At 46.7% G+C, this 15,859-nt stretch overlaps 1 protein-coding gene across 2 annotated transcripts in view; it reads right to left on the reverse strand.

Annotated features, from left to right (window-relative positions):
• Nucleotides 1-15,859, reverse strand: part of grin2aa (glutamate receptor, ionotropic, N-methyl D-aspartate 2A, a) — a 475,972-nt gene that overhangs the window by 98,152 nt on the left and 361,961 nt on the right. For both annotated transcript variants that reach the window (XM_072481712.1, XM_072481711.1), the window contains exon 10: nucleotides 15,334-15,563. In XM_072481712.1, the coding sequence (XP_072337813.1) occupies nucleotides 15,334-15,563 (230 nt within the window). The remainder of the gene's footprint in view (nucleotides 1-15,333; nucleotides 15,564-15,859) is intronic.

Here is a 15,859-nt window from a genome sequence, read left to right on the forward strand (position 1 = left end):
TCAAGGATAGGGGTTCAACCCTTAAGGATTGAAGGTTGGGTGCCAGGCATCGGGAGATCCAGGGGTGATCGATGGCACACATGTTGCCTTAAGAGCACCATGGCATCAGAGAGTGCCCTTCATCAACTGAAGGGGGTTCCACTCCCTGAATGTCCAACTCATGTTGGGCAGCACGGTAGCATAGTGGTTAGCACAATTGCTTCACAGCGCCAGGGTCCCAGGTTCGATTCCCGGCTTGGGTCACTGCCTGTGCGGAGTCTGCACGTTCTCCCCGTGTCTGTGTGGGTTTCCTCCGGGTGTTCTGGTTTCCTCCCACAGTCCAAAGATGTGCAGGTTAGGTGGATTGGCCATGCAAAATTGCCCTTAGTGTCCAAAATTGTCCTTGGTGTTGGGTGGGGTTGCTGGGTTGTGGGGATAGGGTGGAGGTGTGGGCTTGGGTAGGGTGTTCTTCCCAGGAGCCGGTGCGGACTCGATGGGCCGAATGGCCTCCTTCAGCACTGTAAATTCTATGATTCTATGTGCGATCACTGCCTCAACATCATGCATGTGTGTACAGGAAGCTTACATGATAGCTACATCCAGGGGCCCTCAGAGATCTCCAGTGTCTTCAAGGACCACCCCCAGGCTGCCAGGATGGCTTGTGGGGACAAGATCATAAGACCATAAGATATAGGAGGAGAAGCAGGCCTTTGGCTCATTGAGTCTGCTTCGTCCATTCAATGAGATCAAGGCTGATCTGATATTATTCTCAATTCCACTTCCCCGCCTTATCTGCGTAACCCTTGATTCCTTTACTGATTAAAAAGCTGTCTATCTCAGCCTTGAACATACTTAATGCCCCAGCCTCTAGAGCTCTCTGGGGTAAAGAATTCCACAGAGAGGATAAATTCCTCCTCACCCCTGTTTTAAATGGGTGACCCCTTACTCTGAGATTCGGCCCTCTGGTCCTTGACTCTCCCACAAGGGGAAACAACCTCTCAGCATCTACACTGTCAAGCCCCCTGAGAATCCGATATATCGCACCAAGGTCGCCCCTCATTCTTCTAAACTCCAATTAGTACAGGCCAAATCTACTTAACCTATCGTCATAAGAAAATCCCTCCATGCCCAGAATCAATAGTGAACCTTCTCTGGGCTACCTCCAGTACCAGTATATCTTCTCATAGATAAGGGGACCAAAACTATTCACAGTATTCCATGGTCTAACTAGTGGCATGTATATTTGTAGCAGGACTTTCCTATTTTTATACTTCATTCCCTTTAAAATAAAGGCAAACATTCCTTTTGTCTTTCCAATTACCTGCTGAATTTACATGCTAGCTTTTTGTGATTTGTGCAGGAGGACCCCAAATCCCTCTATGCTGCAGCTTTTTGCATTCTTTCTCTATTTCAATAATATTCAGCTCTTTTATTCTTCCTACCAAAGTGCATAATTTCCCATTTCCCTACATTATATTTCACCTGCCAAGTTTTTGCCCACTCATCTAACCTGACTATATCCCTCTGTAGACTTTGTGTCATCCTCAAACTTGGCAACAATGCATTCACTTCCCTCATCCAAGTCATTGATATGTATAATTGTGCCCCCAGCATGGACCCCTGTAGCACTTCACTAGGTACAGGTAACAATCCTGAAAATGCCACCCTTTTCCCAGCTCTCCAGCATCTATCAGTCAGCTAATCCTCTATTCATGCTAATATACTACCACTAAGTAGCCTTTTGTGTGGTACTTTATCAAATGCTTTTTCTCAATCGAAGTACATTACAGGGCTACCCAAAGAGGTTATTGCTGTTGACATTAGCATAGAGGCCTGAGACTGAGGTGGAGTCGTGTTATAATAAGGCTCACAGTGCTACCTGGACAATGACTGAAAGGTGCATGAGGCTTCTGAATATGAGATTCCATTGCCTGGAGCGTTCTGGCAGTGCTCTTCAATACAGCCCCCAGAGTGTCTCCCGCATTGTTTTGGTTTGCTGTGCCCTCCATAACCTAGCGCAGAGGCAGGGTGACATTCTGGAGGCGGAGGAGCTGGAGGAACGACTGCTTCCTCTGATGAGGAGGAGGACCGGGAAGGAATGGAGAATGAGTCCCAGGAGGACCCAGAGGATGGAGGACAAGCTCAGGGTGGCCACAGGCCATGAGGACCAGGGAGGAGGCCCTGATGGTACTCACATTTTCAGATTGGGAAGCTTGATGTCTGGCAGCTCCATCACCGACACTCCCCCACACCACTTCCCCCTAAAACACTCCCCCCCCCCCCCACCCCCCCTCCAAAATTTTACCCCCTTCCTCCGAATATGCCTTTGACATCACACCAGGGTGATGGGCCTGGATTGGCAATGTGAGTGAGTCGCTTGTCAAGGCAGGGAGATGTGAGGTAAGCTGTGATGCTCCTCAGGTTTGACTTATGTCTGACTCTTGTCTGTCTGCTGACTGCACACTGACCCCAGGGCTCATGTCTGAGTGAGGGTCGGGGGTACATTTCTTTGTCCCACTGCTCCATGGGAGGAAAAGGGACAAGTCCAAGTGTTCATTGAGTGAAGAAGCAGTGACTCTAGGATGTCTGTCACTGTGAGTCTCGTGGGGTCTCACTTGAGACAGGTCAAATGGATGAAGGTGCAGTGGATCCTCACTTCTCCTCACAGTCAGTCATGGCTCGCTCCTCGTTTCCTCCCACAAGTCCCAAAAGACGTGCTTGTTCGGTGAATTGGACATTCTGAATTCTCCCTCAGTGTACCCGAACAGGTGCCGGAGTGTGGCGACTAGGGGATTTTCACAGTAACTTCATTGCAATGTTAATGTAAGCCTACTTGTGACAATAATAAAGATCATTCTTATTATTAATCAATGCTTTGACTGACCATTGCAGCATTGTAAATTCTACATTTTATTTGTCTAATGTTTTCTCTCTGCATCGGCATTAGATTTTAGCCAACTGATGATATTGCAAGATTATTCAATCCAATTATAGGCATAACTTCTACACTCTGGAGGTCTCTTCATTCTTACACAGCAGCTGATGGAATTTAAAGTCAATCAATAAATCTGGAACTGAAAGTTAGTCTCGATAATGGTAACCATAAAACCATTCTTGATTGTTATTAAAACCCATCTGATTCACCAATGTTCTTAAGGGAAGGAAATCTGCCATCCTTACCTGGTCTGGCCTACACCTGACTCCAGACCCACAGTAACGTGGTTAAATGCCCACTCTGAAGTCTCATGGCATCAGGTTAATCTGCCCGCTGGTCACCACCTTCCACCCCCCCTCACCCCACCCTCAGTTGATGAATCAGTAATCCTACATATTGAACACCAGTTGGAAGAAGCACTGAGGGTGACAAGGTCACAGGATGTACCCTGGGTGGGAGACTTCAATGTTCATCACCAAGAGTGATTTGGTAGCACCATTACTGACCGAGCTGGCCGAGCCCTTAAGGACATAGCTGCTACACTTTGGCAGATGTTGAGGGAGCCAATAAGAGGGGAAAACCCCACTTTACCTCATCTTTACAAATCTACTGTTTGGAATGCATCTGTCCATGACATTATTGATAGAAGTGACTACTACATGGTACTTATGGAGATGAAGTTCCATTTTCACATTGAGGATACCCTCCAGCATGTTGGGTGGCACTTCTAATGTGCTAAATGGGATAGATTTCGAATAGATCTTGCAATTCAAAACTGGCATCTATGACATGCTGTGGGCCATCAGAAGCAGCAGAATTGTATTTAACCATAATGTATAATCTTATTATACACTCACTCTACCGTTACTTTTAAACCAGGAGATCAGCCCTGGTTAAATGAACAGTACAAGAGGACATGTGGCGCTGATCCTGCTAAAATCGAAGTGTCAACCTGGTCAAGCTACATCACAGGACTACATGCCTGCCAGACAGCAGAAGAAGCATGAGATAGACAGAGCTACGCAATCCCACAACCAATGGAGCAGATCTAAGCTCTGCAGTTGTGCCATATCCAGTCATGAATGGTGGTGGACAATTAAACAACCAATTTAAGGAGGAAGCGCCACAAATATCCCCATCCTCACTAATGAGACCCCAACACATCAGTGCAAAAGACAAGGCTGAAACATTTGTAACAATCTTCAGCTAGAAGTGCCGAGTGGGTGGTCCATCTCAGCCTCATCCTGAGGTCTCCAGCATCACAGACGCCAGTCTGGTTGTATACAATTTGACTCACTACACCTGGATATCAAGAAATGGCTGAAGGCACTGGATAGCGGAAAGGCTATGGGCCCTTGCAATATAATGGCAATGGAACAAAAGACTTGTGCTCCAGAATTAATTGAACCCTTTGCAACTGTTCTGATAATGCTACAACACTAGCATCCATCTGGCAATGTGGAAATACATCAGGTCTCTCCTTTCCATAAAAAGCTGGACAAATCCCACCTGGCCAATTACTACACCAACAATCCATTCTCGATAATCACCAAATAAGTGTCATTGACACTGCTATCTAGCAACACTCCCTCAACAATAACCTGCTCAGTTTGGGTTCCACCAGGGCCACTCAGCTCCTGACCTCATTACAACCTTGGTCCAAACATGAATAAAAGAGTGAAATTCCAGAGATGAGGTGACAGTGACCGATCTTGACATCACGGCAGCATTTGATCGAATGTGGTATCAAGGCGATGTAACAAAACTGGAGTCAATGGGAATAAGGGGCAAAGCTCTTTGTTCATTTGAGTCATACCTGTAACGTTCTAGTGCGATGCAATGATTGAGTCAGTGCACAAAAGAAAGTGTAGTTCGTGACTAGTTAAGATTTATTAAATTACAATAATGTGGGTAGAAAACAATACTAATACTACTATTGAACTGTAAACTGTTAACAACTAGAATATGAGAGCTAATAACACTTATCCACGATGACTTCTCATTCAGACTCCTCAAGGTTGCAGTGTCATGTGGTGTAGTTTTACTGCCACCTGCTGGTTGGAGGTCTAACATATTATCACACAGAATTGCTTATGCATATCATTACAATACTTGGCACAAAGGAAGATGGTTGCGGTTGTCGGAGGTCAACCATCTCAATCCCAGCACATCACTGCAGGAGTTCCTCAGAGTTGTGTCCCAGGCACAACCACTTTCAGCTGCTTCAGCAATGAACATTCCTCCATTATAAGATCAGAAGTGAGGACACAGCGCACAGTGGCAGTCATGTGTATCATCTACAAATGCAGCAACTTACCAAGGCTCCTTCAATAGCACCTCCCAAACTCACGACCCCGACCACTTAGAAGGACAAGGAAATCAGATGCTTGGGAACAACACTCAGAAGATACATGGGAATCTCAAGTTCCCCTCCAAGCTAAGCATCATCCTGACTTGGAACTATATCGCCATTCCTTCAGTGTCGCTGGGTCAGAATTCTGGAACTCCCTTCCCAATAGCACTGTGGAAGTACATCTGTTGGACTCAAGAAGACAGCTCACCACCACATTCTCAAGGACAATCAGCAATAAACGCTGGCCTGACCAGCAACAACTCTGGCTGCACAACTCCAGTCTATCCAATCTCTCCTCATTGTTAAAACTCTTCAGCCCAGGCAACATCCTGGTAAATCTCCTCTGCACCCTTTCCTGTGGTATCACATTCCTCCTCTAATGTGCATTCCTGAACCCCACACAATACTCCAGCTGTGGCCTAACCAATGTTTTATACAGTTCCAGCATAAATTCCCTGGTCTTAAAATCTATGGACGCGATTTAACGGGAAAGATTCTAAGTGTCATATCAGGCACGACTTCCCGGGTGGTTCCTGACAGCCGAGCCAGCGATACCTCGTTCAGTGCCGAAATTGATCCCCATTGAGCTTCACGGCAGAACTGGCTGTCCCGCCAACTGATTCGCCGGAACCGTGCCCAGCAGCTCCCCGCTAACAAGTGGGAGCTGCTCATAAACGCTCCCTCTGAACTCACTCCCAGACAGCGCGCGACCGTGGCATCACATCGACCTGCTCCATGCTTCGGGGACACCGATCTGGCCAGGCTTCTGGACGCCATGGAGGCGAGACGGGACACTCTGTTCTTCCGAGGGTGTCGGGGGACCAGTAACAGGGCCGCCAATGGCGCCTGGGAGGCAGTGGCACGGGCGTCAGTTAAACCTGTCCAATGTTGGAAGAAGACCAACGACCTCCACCGGGCCGCAAGAGTAAGTTAACATCAGCCCCCGGCATCAATCCCACCTGCCACTTCCCTGGCACCCACCAGCACGGCCCTCTGGCCAAGGATGTCCATGCCCAGCAGCAGTGCCCCCATATGCCAACTGCCATAGAATCCCCCTGATGCATCAAGCGGTTCACAATGCCCCCTCTTTGTCCACACAGGAGAAGTTGGCCAATAACAGGTAGGAAATGGCCCAGACGGGCGGCGCGGTTTTGGACATCAGAGTTCTCACTCCCCATGAGGAACAGGCCTTGGCGATCGCGGGGTTGGTCGAGGAGAGTGCGGTCACCGAAGCGAGACTGGCCTGCACCGCAGAGGTGAGGATCCACTGCCCCTTCAGAAGAGGACCTATCTCATGTGAGTTTTTCATGTCAGATAAAATGATCCTTCCCTCTCACTGACCACATGTCCAATCTCTCACAGGATCTCCACCTGATGAGGCCAGACCATCAGGGGTTGACCCCTGACCCGCCACCCAACAGAACACTTCGGAGGAGAGCTCAGAGGAGACCACCATCAAACATCACAGATATCACCCCCACTTTCCACCAGCGCAGAGACACACACCTCGTGGGAGACACTGGGGGACAGGCTTTTGGGGCACAATCTGGTAAGCAGCACACAGTTGCTGATGCGCAATAGGTGGAGGTCTGCTGGATCCCAGGACTCAGCTGCGTCCCAGATGCCGAGCCTCTGGGCAAGCTTGTCCCGGAGCTAGTGCAGACGCGAGGGCATGGCCATGAGATACAGGAGGGGATGTCAGTGACACTCCGGTGAGTTCATAGCCGATTGGAGAGTCCAAAGGCTAGGGGCGCAGGAGATGGCGCCGGCAATGCGTGGCGCCGATACATCACTGCTAAGGTGGCAACCACAGTAGAAAGCCTGAAGCATAACGTTAATGTCAAGAGTGTTGGTGTCCAAGGCATGGCTCAGTCAGCATCAATCATGGCTGAGGGCCTTGACATCAAGTCACAGTTGCCTTGGAGACCTAGGGCGAGCGCCATTTGGTACTGGTCTCCAGAAACGGGGACCAGACGGAACAGCAATTGTGGGAGTCTCCCGGAGGATCAGAGGTCCCCAGCTGCATGGCTTTTGGGCAGGGTGGTGCCCTGGCACAGCTGGTGCCAGCCTGGCACCTTGGCACTGCCATCCTGGCACCCTTGCAGTGCCACCTGAGTGCAAGCCTGGCACTGCCAAACTCCCACCTGGTACTGCCAGCTGGCAGAGAACTGCCAGGGTGTCAGGGTGGCACTACCAAGATGCCAAGCTGGCATTTTATGCACACCGGGGACACTTCCATAGTACGTTCAGGCGGGGTGGTGGTGGTCAGGTGTTCTTGGAGATCGGCACGTCATCTAATTAAAGAGACCCTCACCAGAGACGCTCCTATAAGAGAGACCTCTGTCTGGAAGCTAGACAGCAGTCCAGACAGAGGTAGTGAAAAAGATCACTGCTTTAAAATTCACCTGTGCGATACACCTCAGGCTCAGGCAGAGGAAGCACCACCTGCCAATTTTTGGAAAGAGAAAACCAGTCAGCTGATTTTAAACCCCCTCAGATCTTTGATCTACAAGCCTTTCATTCATTTCTCTGTGATATTTATTTTACTAGTCTGTGAGTGACAGCTTCCGCACACATCCAGTTGTCTGCATTGATCCATTCATCTCCCTTCACGCTTGAGGGCGTGATCCAGATCATGCCAGGTGTAGCTGGTCGGGTGCATCGCGCTCGCTTCGGCACCCAACGAAAAACCAATTTGCCCGCTATGCATCCAGCACAATGGAATTGGCTCCGGGCGCAATGCGGTGGGAAATCAGACCCAATATTTTTGCTCAGCCTTTTAAATTTGCATTTAGTTCTTTGAAATGGCAACCTCCTTCTAATTCCTCCCGTTATTCATATGTTTTTATTCTCTTTTTGATTTTTCCACACTGCCCATTGCATTGTCTAATAAAGATGATTAACGTCTCGCCTGTCCTCAAGCCATTGCTAATCTATTCAGGTACTGCAAGGAGATGCACCAGGATGTCTGTGAGTCACTCTGGGTCATTCTCGCACTCTCTGAATTCCCTCCCTAATGTCATCAAGTGCTTACTGTATAGTTGACACTACTTTCAATGGTACAAGGATACATCAAGCCTATCACTGCTCCTGTGAGTCAGAGTGCAAGCACGTATGATCATACTGCTGTTCAGTATTTTATATGAGAAACATACAAATTTTCCCAGGCTTCAAACCGATCTGCTGAAACCTTAGTGCCTCAAGTAGGTTTTTTAATAAAAAGAAGTGCTGCAGTTGAGATATGCTGCCCACCTAACCAGAGCTATTCATCATTGTCACAACAGGAAATTGCAGACACTGCAGCATCAGGCTACATAGCACACAGTACAACAGATAAGTTCTGTCTGCTGAAAACAATGCTTAAAATGGGTCAAACTGAATCCAGAAATGTCAAAATTGAGCTGCTAGATGATTAGCTACAGCAAAGGCTGCAAAGAGAATTGCTGCATTCTTCGAGATCAGTTGAAATTACCCTTCAAGGGCTGGAGTACCAAAAAATGTAATGAGAAATTTTCTAAATATTGTATCGCGGAATCTTGAAATGGGCCAGCAGAAATTGTGTCCTCATTTGGGAAATATACAACACATTGCGGGGGGGGCGGTTCAACACCATCTTCAGCATAGTTTCAGGGCAAAAACAAGGTATGTTAGATTTACATGGCAGGAAAATGGCCCTACAGCCATTTATCATAGATCATAGAATTTACAGTGCAGCAGGAGGCCATTCGGCCCATCGAGTCTGCACCGGCTCTTGGGAAGAGCACCCTACCCAAGGTCAACACCTCCACCCTATCCCCATAACCCAGTAACCCCACCCAACACTAAGGACAATTTTGGACACTAAGGGCAATTTATCATGGCCAATCCACCTCACCTGCACATCTTTGGACTGTGGGAGGAAGCCGGAGCACCCGGAGGAAACCCACGCACACACGGGGAGGATGTGCAGACTCCACACAGACAGTGACCCAAGCCGGAATCGAACCAAGCACCCTGGAGCTGTGAAGCAATTGTGCTATCCACAATGCTACCCTGCTGCCCTCTGGCACTTTTTGCCCCAGCAAAATTGTTTTGCTTCCAAATTCCATGCACTTATCGCCCCCATCCTAAGTTTCTTTTTTTCTGACAATCAATCCGCCAAACCTTGAATATCTCATTCACACTCACAAAGCACTCTGGACAACAACAGAACAATAGAACATTACAGCGCAGTACAGGCCCTTTGGCCCTCGATGTTGTGCCGACCTGTGAAACCAATCTAAAGCCCATCTACACTATTCCATTATCATCCATATGTTTATCCAATAACCATTTAAATGCCCTTAATGTTGGTGAGTCCACTACTGTTGCAGGCAGGGCATTCCACGCCCTTACTACTCTCTGAGTAAAGAACCTACCTCTGACATCTGTCCTATATTTATCTCCCCTCAATTTAAAGCTATGTCCCCTTGGGCTAGCCATCACCATCCGAGGAAAAAGGCACTCACTGTCCACCCTATCTAAACCTCTGATCATCTTGTATGCCTCAATTAAGTCACCTCTTAACCTTCTTCTCTCTTACGAAAACAGCCTCAAGTCCCTCAGCCTTCCCTCAGAAGATCTTCGCTCCATACCAGGCAACATCCTGGTAAATCTCCTCTGCACCTTTTCCAATGCTTCCACACCCTTCCTATAATGCGGCGAACAGAACTGCATGCAATACTCCAAATGCGGCCGCACCAGAGCTTTGTGCAGCTGCAACATAACCTCATGGCTCTGAAACTCAATCCCTCTACCAATAAAAGCTAACACACCGTTTGCCTTCTTAACAACCCTATCAACCTGGGTGGCAACTTCCAGGGGTCTATGTACATGGTCAACGAGATCTCTCTGCTCATCCACACTACCAAGAATCTTACCATTAGCCCAGTACTCTGTATTCCTGTTACTCCTTCCAAAATGAATCATCTCACACTTTACTGCATTAAAGTCTATTTTCCACTTCTCAGCCCAGCGCTGCAGCTTATCTGTGACCCTCTGTAACCTGCAACATCTTTCCGCATTGTCCACAACTCCACCGACTTTAGTATCATCCGCAAATTTACTCACCCATCCTTCTACATCCTCCTCCAGGTCATTTATAAAAATAACAAACAGCAGTGGCCCCAAAACAGATCCTTGTGGTACAACACTAGTAACTGAACTCCAGGCTGAACATTTCCCATCAACCACCACCCTCTGTCTTCTTACAGCTAGCCAATTTCTGATCCAAACCGCTAAATCGCCCTCAATCCCATGCCTCCATATTTTCTGCAATAGCCTACCGTGGGGAACCTTATCAAACGCTTTACTGAATTCCATATATACCAAATCAACTGCTTTACCTCGTCCACCTGTTCGGTCACCTTCTCAAAGAACTCAATAAGGTTTGTGAGGCACGACCTACCCTTCACAAAACCGTGTTGACTATCCCTAATCAAATTCCTTTCCAGATGATTATAAATCCTATCTCTTATAATCCTTTCCAAGACTTTGCGCACAACAGAAGTAAGGCTCACTGGTCTTTAGTTACCGGGCTTGGCTCAACTCCCCTTCCTGAACAAGGGGACAACATTTGCTATCCTCCAGTCTTCTGGCACTATTCCTGTAGACAATGACGACATAAAGATCAAAGCCAAAGGCTTTGAAATCTCCTCCCTAGCTTCCCAGAGAATCCTCGGATAAACCCCATCTGGCCCAGGGACTTATCTATTTTCACACTTTCCAGAATTGCTAACACCTCCTTCCTCCTTATGAACCTCAATCCAGTCTAGTCTAGTAGCCTGTATCTCAGTATTCTCCTCGACAATATTGTCTTTTTCCTGTGTGAATACTGACGAAAAATATTAATTTAGCACCTCTCCTATCTCCTCGGACTCCACGCACAACTTCCCAATACTGTCCTTGACTGGCCCTACTCTTACCCTAGTCATTATTTTATTCCTGACATACCTATAGAAAGCTTTAGGGTTTTCCTTGATCCTACCTGCCAAGGACATCTGCTATCCTCCAGTCTCTGGCACTATTCCTGTAGACAATGACGACATAAAGATCAAAGCCAAAGGCTCAGCAATCTCCTCCCTAGCTTCCCAGAGAATCTTAGGATAAATCCCATCTGGCCCAGGGGACTTATCTATTTTCACACTTTCCAGAATTGCTAACACCTCCTCCTTATTAACCTCAATCCCGTCTAGTCTAGTAGCCTGTATCTCAGTATTCTCCTCAACAACATTGTCTTTTTCCTGTGTGAATACTGATGAAAAATATTAATTTAGCACCTCTCCTATCTCCTCGGACTCCACACACAACTTCTCAATACTGTCCTTGACTGGCCCTACTCTTACCCTAGTCATTCTTTTATTCCTGACATACCTATAGAAAGCTTTAGGGTTTTCCTTGATCCTACCTGCCAAGGACTTCTCATGTCCCCTCCTGGCTCTTCTTGGCTCTCTCTTTAGATCCTTCCTGGCTAACTTGTAACTCTTAAGCGCCCTAACTGAACCTTCACGTCTCATCTTTATATAAGTCTCCTTCTCCCTCTTGACAAGTGATTCAACTACTTTAGTAAACCACGGTTCCCTCGCTCGACCACTTCCTCCCTGCCTGACAGGTACATACTTATCAAGGACACTCAGTAGCTGTTCCTTGAACAAGCTCCACATTTCAATTGTGCCCATTCCCTGCAGTTTCCTTCCACATCCTATGCATCCTAAGTCTTGCCTAATCGCATCATAATTGCCTTTCCCCCAGCTATAACTCTTGCCCTGCGGTATATACCTATCCCTTTCCATCGCGAAAGTAAACGTAACCAAATTATGGTCACTATCATCAAACTTCAGCTGAAAATTGCTGGGGTCATGACAGGATCAGCCCAGACAAACAAGTAAAGGTTCCTGAGCTTGAAGAGCGTGGGGAATTGCACAAGTGATTTCTGCAGCTGGGAATGATATTTTGGCATTCACCTGAACTGGTTTCTCACTATTTCTGACAGTATGAGACCAACAGGAAATTTTCACTCTCGCTGAATGTAGGAAGTTTTTTCTTTATATTGTATTATTAGTCTGTTGCAGTAATGTTATTAAAAGAATTTAGGTTGAGGTATCCAGATTTTCTGTGTGCTAAAGATGAGATTAAGGGGTTAACAGCTACGCTTGGTCTGATGTCACTCATGGGAGAGGCTGGGTCTGTTTTTAGTTTAGTTTTAAGCCTTGTTATTTTTAGAGTTCGGCTCTGGTTTCTGAGGAAAAGAGGTGTTTCTCAGATTGACCTCTGAAAGCTTCTCTCCCAAGGACTTTGTGAATAAATCTGTAAGCCACTGAGTGTTAACTTTATTAACAAATGGCATTTCACCTGTATGTGTGGATTTTGCTTAATTGAAAGTTTAGAAGTAGATCAGAAAATAAGTTCAAAGGCCTTTCATTCTTTTTTGTAAGAACTGTTTAACTGTTAATTGAAAAGCTGTTTTATTCCTTGGATATTAATGGGGTTAATCCTGTGTTAATAGAAAAGTTTGTTTTAATATAAAAGATCCCTAGGTGGCAGTGGAATAACTCCTGGAGCAAAATATCCTTTCCTCACAGTTTGCAAATTGAAAAATTGTTGGGGTCTCATTTGGTTTCATAACATATATTGGGGTCTGGTCGGGTACCACAACATCCCCCCCCCTCTCTCCTTTAATATCTTCCTCTTACCCAGGATGTGTTTTTTTGTGGAGAAGCCACATCATTGCCTATGGGTATAACATTCTATGCTTTTAACATAGTGGAGGAGGAACAGCAGAAGATGACAGAAAGAAGAGTTAAGCAGCGTATAAGGTGGATGCGACCCATTAGGTAATGAAACCCCATTGAATTGGGGAATGGAATCATAGAATCCCTACAGTGCAGAAGGAGCCATTCTGCCCATCGAGTCTGCACTGACCCTCCAAAAGAGCATTTTGCCCAGGGCCCATTACAGCTTTCCAACATCTACAGTATTTTGCTTTTATTATATTTAAGTTGAGAGATTGAGCAGACGGTCTAATGAACCTTTGCCAATTATGCTTTGAAAGCAGGCACTTGGTGGGGGGGGGGGCAGTAGTAAACAAGAGCATGCACTTTTATCTTTCTTCAGTCTACAGGGCCGATTTTGATCTCTACCAGCTCTGGCTGCACACCTGAGATTTGGATTTCATTATGTCAGCAAAGACAATGGCACAAACAATCTCACAACCCCCTGGTGATTTTCTACTGCTAAAGACAAAGATTATGAAAGTTCCTTGTAACATGTTTACCTTTCAGGAATTCTAAATAGGTAAGTGAAAAGAATGGGCAAATGTTACAGCCACACTGCGCCCAAAGAGCAGCTTGTTGCGGCGCAGCATGGCCGGTAGAAGCCGGGAGACCCCCCTCCCGGATTCTGCCCGGCTCACAGCGCCTTGCGGGATCGTGATGTAAATCCCATATTAAAGTAAGACAGCTAGTCTCACATTAATGTGCAGGTTCCCAAGGTACCGAAAGCATGGGATCTTTCTCCCTCACCTTGGAGACCTCAGGTGAGCATCGTTCAGTACTGGTCTCCACAAACTGAAGTCAGATGGAACAGCAATACTGGGGTTCACCCAGGGGATTGGAGGCCCCCAGGTGCATGTCCTTTGGGCAAGGTGGTACCCTGTCACTGCTGGTACCACCTGGGCACCCTGGAAGTGCCACCTGGGTGCCAGCCAGGCACTCCCAAGGTGCCTAGGTGACACTGCCAGCTGGCATAGCCACTGTCAGTTGGCACTGTCAAGATGCCAAGCTGGCATTTTTTTGCACGGTGGCAATCTGGCCGGGGGTGCCCTGAGCGGGTGTTGTGGCGGTGACCGGGGAACTTTCCCATAGTGCGTTGGGGCTTGGGGGGGTTCAGAGGTCACTTCGGGAATTCCAGAGATTGAGACGCCGTTTAAAAATGACATATCAATCTCTTGCTACACTGGGGAGTTCTAGCGAATGGAGCTCCTCAGTGCACAAAACAGGGCTATGTGTGGCCTCGGCCATGCATTCCCCGCTAAGGCCCCCTATCGAACATGGGTGCCGTTTTATAGCATTGAGTTTCTCAGCATTACCAGCACTGGGAAACACGCAGCTAAATGCGCTCGCTACGGGACTTTTGTTCCATTTAGTTAAATCCCGCCCAATATATCACCAACTTCCATTTTATAGTACCATTGACATGGAAATTACTTCACAGGGATTGAATCAAATAAAAATGAATCATTAGCAAAAGCTGGAGATAGTTGAAGGGCTGAATACGGATGGGTTTTGTGGAGGTTCTTAAAGGAGACCGAGGCAGAGAGCTGGAAGGGTTTAGGGAGAGAATTCCGAAGTTTGTAGGGCCGAGACAGGTGAAAGACAGAACTGCCAATGCTCGTCCAGAGGTCTAATATTCCTCTACCGGTGATGTCCGGAAGCAAATTAGGATGTGTACAATGGGAGGGCACAGCAGCAGAAAACAGACTTGCTCTCTGGCCCAAACCACCGTCCTCTCCTTCACCTGCCTGCTGGGAGACAAAAAGCTTTCCTGGGCTGAAGACAGAGTCAAAATCTTCAGCTCAATTAATTCATTTTCCAGCAGAAAATAAGCAATTAATTCCCACCAGGATCAATTACCTTTGTCTGGGGTTCTTTCAAGTGCTTCAGTGGGATTGTCACAAGATCTCAGCTAGCAAAAGGCTAGATCAAGAACGCCCCGGATGTACCCCCTTGATGTGCAGAGGTGGGTGCAGAGATTATCTCTCAGTTGCTGAAATGAGGGGAAATCTCAACATAACTAAGTCTGACACATTTTCCAGTTTCCATCCGGTACTCCGCTAGAGAGTCACCCAGGACCCAATCAGGATTTCTTGGGTTCTAAGTGTCGCTGTGCCATATCAGCAACAACAAAAGATGCTGCAGAAGGATAGGCAAAACTTTATGATCAATTAGTAAATCTGTCCACAAACATTTGAGGGTACATTTTCCACTCAGTGGTGGACTTCAGTTCTGGTCAGTAGGTGACCACACCAATAAATATTGAAAGTAATGATTACCTTTTTATCACTGAGTCCAGTCACTTGGTCAACAAACTCTTCCTGGATCATAAATGCAGCCAAATTGGCAGTGTAGCTTGCAAGAAATATTACAGCAAAGAAGGCCCATACGGACACGATTATTTTACTAGTTGTTCCTTTAGGATTCTGCACAGGCACAGAGTTATTGAAGACTAAGCCCCAAAGGAGCCATATTGCTTTGCCAATTGTGAATGATGGACCATGCGGAGCTGTAAATAAAGAACAAATATATGAACACATGCTTTCCAGGAGCTCGGGATTTATAAAATAAACCTTTCAAAACACTAAATAAGGAAGTTAGTTTCAAGTGTAAAACTTTCTGCTACCAGAGTTTCATAATAACCCTAGTTCCAATTTGTTTCTCAAGCTGCACTTTTAGAACCTGCACTTTTACACTTACATGAGGAGGTTGTTGCACAGCTAAGTATATGCATAGATAGATATTGCATTGAATTCCACATTGCCAATAGCTTTCACTCCCTGTTTTAATCTTCTAGTAAATCTT

The sequence above is a fragment of the Scyliorhinus torazame genome, chromosome 17 (genome assembly GCF_047496885.1).
Source record: "Scyliorhinus torazame isolate Kashiwa2021f chromosome 17, sScyTor2.1, whole genome shotgun sequence".
NCBI lineage: Eukaryota > Metazoa > Chordata > Chondrichthyes > Carcharhiniformes > Scyliorhinidae > Scyliorhinus > Scyliorhinus torazame.